The 6,242-nt window shown below is 34.1% G+C and overlaps 1 protein-coding gene across 1 annotated transcript; it reads right to left on the reverse strand.

Annotated features, from left to right (window-relative positions):
- Positions 1-1,273: 1,273 nt before the first annotated feature.
- LOC148863114 (HVA22-like protein a) lies at positions 1,274-4,624 on the reverse strand. The gene is made up of 5 exons (XM_088978084.1): positions 4,363-4,624; positions 4,122-4,148; positions 3,905-4,027; positions 3,011-3,233; positions 1,274-1,529 (listed from the first exon to the last, which is right to left on the reverse strand). The coding sequence occupies exons 1-5, from the start codon at positions 4,416-4,418 to the stop codon at positions 1,467-1,469; spliced, it is 492 nt and encodes a 163-aa protein (XP_088834210.1). The 5' UTR covers positions 4,419-4,624; the 3' UTR covers positions 1,274-1,466.
- Positions 4,625-6,242: the final 1,618 nt, after the last annotated feature.

Genomic DNA, 6,242 nt, shown 5'->3' on the forward strand with positions numbered 1-6,242 from the left:
CCTTGAGGCGCAGGTGTAATGGAGAACAAAGCATCCACCACCATCTAAGCCTTCGAGGAACCAGCTATAAAGTGATGAGAATAAAACATCCAACTTTCAACCCCGAGAACATGTGCAGACAGCAACTTTGGTCGGTAGAAAGTAGAATGATTCCAAGGATAACGCACGCAATATGTCACCGTTGGAATAAGCTGCAATAGGTGGTTTATTCTCTCACAAACGCCAAATCAAGTAATCAGACAAACATCATATCCAATCAAGGTAGCATTTAGCATGATTTTTAAGCTTGTGGCACCATCGATTCTAATCAGATGTTTTAATTTTTCAACTCAAAAAAAGGGCGTTTATGATATAGTAGCATTTATAAGATGACTTGCAAAAATGCCTTTGCCAAGACCTGATTTTAACTTCGACATATTGATTTCTATTTTATGATCTTTTTTAGGCAGTCGTGGTTATGATTTTTGAGTTAAGATATAACAAACCGTTTTTTTTTTTTTTTTTTTTTTTATCACCATGGCATCTTAAAAAAGAGATCGGATTCGATCCTCACAAGAACGTGCTCACACCTTATTCACACCACTTGCAACCGTGTATTGAAAATATCTTCATGCTTGGATGTTTTTATTCATGAGGAAATATTCCAAATGCACAGTTACATGTGGCTACGAGAACAGTATGAACACAGTCTTGTGAGGACTGAAGCTGAGTTCCTTCAAAAATCGCAAAAATCTTCGGCCGCCAAACACCACCAAGCACTCAACGAGCAGTCGTAAGTACTAAATCAGAAATCTACTTCAGACTTCGGAATTCAGATATAACTAGCAAATTGGCGACCTTATGAGTTATGACCAATTGACTAGTTTAAGAGGCATGGAAATGGATCAAATATGTATGGTTGTGAGGCGTTAGACTCTCTGTCTGGAGCTAGGCAGCTGTGATGGGCATTGTAGTCCACTGGTATATATATATATATATAATGAGTAAGAATAATGTCCTTCCGTAGATTGGTGTAACAGTATAATTAATAGGTTGAGAATATACTGCATACAGACCGTCAATCTATCAGGTTGATTTCTGAATTCTGACCAATGAGAACTCACAGGTGGCTGATGAGAAACAAGGGAGATATAGGGGGCAAGTGAGAGATCAACCTCTCTACCTACTTAACCTCTGGAGTTTTGCTTTCTTTAGCTTTTAGCAAATGAACTAAACAGTATGCCCGTCAAAGTGAAAGGCGAAAAAAAAAAAAAAAATCTGCATCCACAAGGCAAAAGAGCAAACCACATAATTAATTAATTACATGTGTATAAAACAAACGAGTATCTTTGAACAACATAGGCAATATCTAACAAAAAGACACGTGAAAACCAACAACTATATATGGAGGCAGTTCTACTAGAATGCAGATGCATTTGCCTTACCATTAGTTACTTTGCCAAAGAGAAAATAAAAACTTCTAATGCCTAATAGTCATGATCAAAGATCATGTATTTGTCATTTTTTCTTGATGTTGTTTCTGTGTCAACCTGCATAGCAAACACATATGAAGTTAGCTTGTCAATACATGTGCGCTTGAATAAATCAAAATTAATAAAGATAGTAACATCTATGAAACCATGATATTCCATGTACAATTTACCTTTTATGGATGTCAGAAAATACAATACAAACAACCTTTGTCTCCATCCCCACCCCAAACAAAAACACAAAAGAAGAAGAAAACAAAACAATGATCAATGGCGCAGTGGTACCAACATGGACCCCTGCACCAATGCTTGGATACCAACAGTAACTTTGCATTTGACCAGAGAGAGTTTTAGGGATTATTATAATAACAAGCAAAAGTTTCTTACATGTTCAAGGATAAATGGAAATGAGTTTTTAAGTATTCTAGTAAATACATAAAGAGGGGGGAAGAAAGAATCGTGTAGCCAAAATCAGTAGTAAAGGCTGAAGACTCTTGCAAAGAAAGGTGAATTAAATTTACCAAACGACATCTACGACACAAGTCAAAAGGAAAGCTGGCTAGTGTCCTTCAAGCTAAAAGAAAAGGAAACATGGCATAGCAATCCAGAATGGATAGTAAACCTCAACTATGCACATGCTTATAAGTATACAACTGCTAATTCCAGATTTACATACCCTTGCAATGCCCTTTTAATCAGGTCAAGCTTCAAATTCAGTGATTCAAGCACTATTTTTTTGCTGCAGCATCCAGTATGGAAAATGGGGTCTCAGTTCTCAACACACTAGTCAGTTTACACTCTCATACACCAATCGGTACAACTAGAGTTAACTATCTATAGACAATTGCTTTGATAGCCATAGCCCTTAACATTGATTGAACACTCTTATGCATCAGCTTATGCATATAGATTGACTGCCTAAAAGGATACAAAATTTGGGAGATGGCAGACCTGGATGTTCCTGTCAGACCATAATATGTTCTCGTGAAAACCTAAGGCTTCTCCACTATTATTTCATGAGGCACACTACCTACTAACATTTCCTCCATGTAATATGTTCCCATGCCAATCTAAGGCTTCTCGAATTGGACAACCAAAGGTGATGAATATATATGTGGACAAGAAAAGACTATTATTTCATGAATGCACACTACCTACATACATTTCCTCCATGCTTAAAAGGTATTCCAAGAATGAATATATCAGCATAGCTTGATTTAGTAGTAGAAGAATTCCATTCTTCACCAAAAGAAAAAGATTCCCATTTCAGAAGTTAATAACGGAGATCTTATCAGAGTTTACAGAACTCCAAACCATGGATCCAAAATTTATCTTACATGTTCATGACTTTATTTTCAACAAAAATAGATTCCCAGTAATCTTTTCAATTTAAAAAAGGTAACAATTGGTCATTAGGCTCACTGTAATTACCACCAAAACAAAAGTCGACCCCCTGTTCTTGAAAACCATTTTGCCTCTAATAAGACATAGATAGAAACATAAAAAATTTCCAAAATAATCCTTAAAGTTATCAGGCATACCCTGTGAATTCCATTCTCTGCAATGTATTTCTCTGCAGCTGTAAGAATGTCCTCTGGCTTACTGAAAATGTCCTCCTTCCTTGGGATATACCAGACGTTAACTGTCTGCTGGTTTACAAAGAAAGGTCTAACAAAATGCTCATAAACATATGCAGCCCCACTGAAGTATGGCAATACCAACCAGCAGGTGGCAATCAGTTTTGCATACGGCCAAAAGGGGAGCCTGCCATAAAAATTTTCAAGTTAGGACTGTAGTTTATGAAAGTTATCAACCAAAACAGCATACCTTTTCTAAAGAATAGATGATGAAATAATATGATAGATAAAACACTAGTGAACAGAATTGTGATTGTGCCAGGGGTCCATATGCATTAACATCCCTGTTGATGATGAAGATGCCTCTTTCTAACATGTCTTATGGCAAAAGAGAGGAGCAGAGTAAAGAAAGAAGGGACAGCTAGCAGCTACCAGCATCTTTTCTAATGTGTTTAGTTCAATATAAAACAGGCAGATAAAAAAGGTTTTCAAATATAAGAGAACTACAACTGAAAATTTTCAGAGTTGGCATTATTTTCCGTCCCTTTATCAGCTAATATATCCTGCAATGCAGTGCCCTTATTACTTTCAGAAGAAGGGGGTTGTTGAAAGTTAAAATTACAAGCAACCCCAAGAAAAAGGTAACATAATTGCCAACAAAAAGGGACACTTTAAGGAAATAATCCATGAAAAAAGTACCAAAATATGCACTCCCATCCTATTGCTAAACCTCCACCTATGTTTGAGTTTTTCATCATTTAATTTCTAAGGATACTAAAGCAAAACAATAATATTAGATTGATGGAAAACATAATTAAGAGCACATTACAGGAAATAATTAAGTGCGGGTAAAGTTACCACTCAATAACTTTTGCGAAGGTAAGCTCGAAGAGGGTAAGCATAGAATATAGAACCCAGTAAGTGAGCCACTGCTTATCATCTTCATGGGACTTGGACTCTATTGCCCTAATGGAGGCGTATCTGTCACCCCCAAGAAAAAAAAAAGGCTTGATCTCAATGTTAAAATTAGCCACTTCAATTTTCAGAGAATCTAACTAAAAGAAATTGCACTTACAGAGGATAAACCAGAGTAACCAAAGGCCTGCAAAACAAACACAACAACCGAATTACAAAAAAAAAAAAAAGAGGGAAAATAACTACAAAATAACCAATGTACCACTATAATTGGGGAGAAAATACTATTATGATCTCGGCAAAGAAAAATTAGTAAAGCAAAATAAACAGACTTGTTAAAAAGCGTCATTTAACATGAAAATCTTTGTTTTCTCCTTTCCTCTGAAATTCTGAAAACATACCCAGCAAGAACGTCGAAGTTCTTCGCCACCACTTTGAGAAAGCTCCCAGATCCCATCTCCTTAATTTCTTGGTTTTCCTTTTATCTGTTTTCTGGTGCGACTACTGACTAATTTACAACAAGGAAAGAGCAGGAGTTCCTCCTTTGCTGAGAGGTTTTGGTCCAAGAGACCGTAAAAACCAAAGCAAAAGCAAGAGTGAGAGAAAGGGAGAGTTAAATCTTTAAACGTTACAAAAGACTTGTTCGTGAGGCAACCGAACCAGTTACCAACCACTGCTTAAAGGCCTGATTTTTTTGTCATTTTCTAAAATCACCCTCAAGTTTCATAAATTTACTAAAACTTATCATATATTTTGTATTTCATTAAAACATCCCTATAGTTTGCAACTGATTTATGTATTTGGACCTTCAAATCAAACACATCCTTAATGAAAATAATGGTTCGGACCTTAATATCCATTCGAGCAAAATTAATCTACATAAAATAAGAATGGAAATGGTGTTGTTGCCTTTAGGGCTCCCTTCACTCTTTGATAAGTTATTTACTTAGGTAAATGCACTTATCCAAAAAACACTTAATATTTACTTATGTTATTTTATTTCCTAAGTAAATAAGTTAATGACCATTTTAGTCATAAAAATCTATTATTAAAAGGGTATTTTTGTTATATTCAAGTGTTGCCAACTTTTTCTCAGGTAAGAAAGTTATTTATCCACTTGAGAGATGGTCATCACTTACCCAAAAAAATTTTCCTAATCCTCACATAAATATGAAGAAAATAATATGGATTTCTTAATCAATGAGATTGTGAATCTCATAACAAATTTTCCCCTCTCAAAATCCAAAAAACTAATGCCCCCTAATAGTAAAACATGGGCAACCACTTCCAAACATTGCTCAGTACCAAGTAATCACACATTGTTTCTTTCTAAAAGCTTGATTTAAAATGCTAAAGGATACTTTGAAACAAATGACTGTGGGCTATGACTTCAAATATTTTCCACTCAGTTTAAGTGGACCAATTCCAGACAGCAATACAAACCATTTAACGAAAGACTGATTTTATTAAATCAATTGGTTGCAAATCATAAAAGGTACTTTAAAACACAAATTTAAGGGTAAGTTTTAGTAAATCTATGAAATTATAAGGATTTTTAGTAGATGACCCTTTTCTAATGAAATAAAATAGGACTAATCTTAAATCATCAGGCGTGCGCAACCGATTTCCAAAGTAATCGACGGAATCACAGAATGCTGCATATAACTAGGAAAGATGATTGGAAAAAAAAAAAAAAACCTTTTTTATAAAATGCATATTATATTATATGATATATAGTGTAGGGAAAAATGCCATTTGAACCAAACTTTTACCCCTAATTTCATTTTAGGGCACTCAACTTTATATAAGAGAGACGGGATGGTATAAGGATTTAAAAAATTATTAAAAAATACAATGTCAAAATATGGATGCTTTATTTTAAGATGTGTTTTTCTTTATAGTATTAAATATTTATTTAAATTATTGAAATGCGTATTAAATATATTCTATGTATATATAATATAAAATACACCATTTTCATTCTATTTGCAATACACGTCTGTGTAACTGAATTATTTACCATTTTTTATTCTTCAAACCAAACTATGCATAAAACTTTTTCCTTGTTGCATTTATGTTAAATATTTTTTTGTGTTATCTAATATTTTTATATTATGTGCTTTTTGTACAATCCGTTAGTACATTTATTGTGTTTAACATAAAATTTGAGAAGCGCATCACATTTTGTAGTTGAAAAGTTGGCGTAAACAGTACTTTTTCCTTATAATATATTATATATTATATTTTTTATATAAATATTTTCAAGCTGCCCCTTATATGA

The sequence above is a fragment of the Nelumbo lutea genome, chromosome 3 (genome assembly GCF_056320005.1).
Source record: "Nelumbo lutea isolate HS-2025 chromosome 3, American lotus-T2T, whole genome shotgun sequence".
In the NCBI taxonomy this organism is placed as follows: domain Eukaryota; kingdom Viridiplantae; phylum Streptophyta; class Magnoliopsida; order Proteales; family Nelumbonaceae; genus Nelumbo; species Nelumbo lutea.

Excerpts from the sequence above, each read along its gene's own strand:
- LOC148863114 (XM_088978084.1), bottom strand. The coding sequence starts at position 4,418 with ATGGGATCTGGGAGCTTTCTCAAAGTGGTGGCGAAGAACTTCGACGTT. Across the intron at positions 4,149-4,362 it reads AACTTCGACGTTCTTGCTGG|GCCTTTGGTTACTCTGGTTT; the intron begins GTATGTTTTCAG and ends TTTGTTTTGCAG. Across the intron at positions 1,530-3,010 it reads CAGAGAATGGAATTCACAGG|GTTGACACAGAAACAACATC; the intron begins GTATGCCTGATA and ends TTTGCTATGCAG.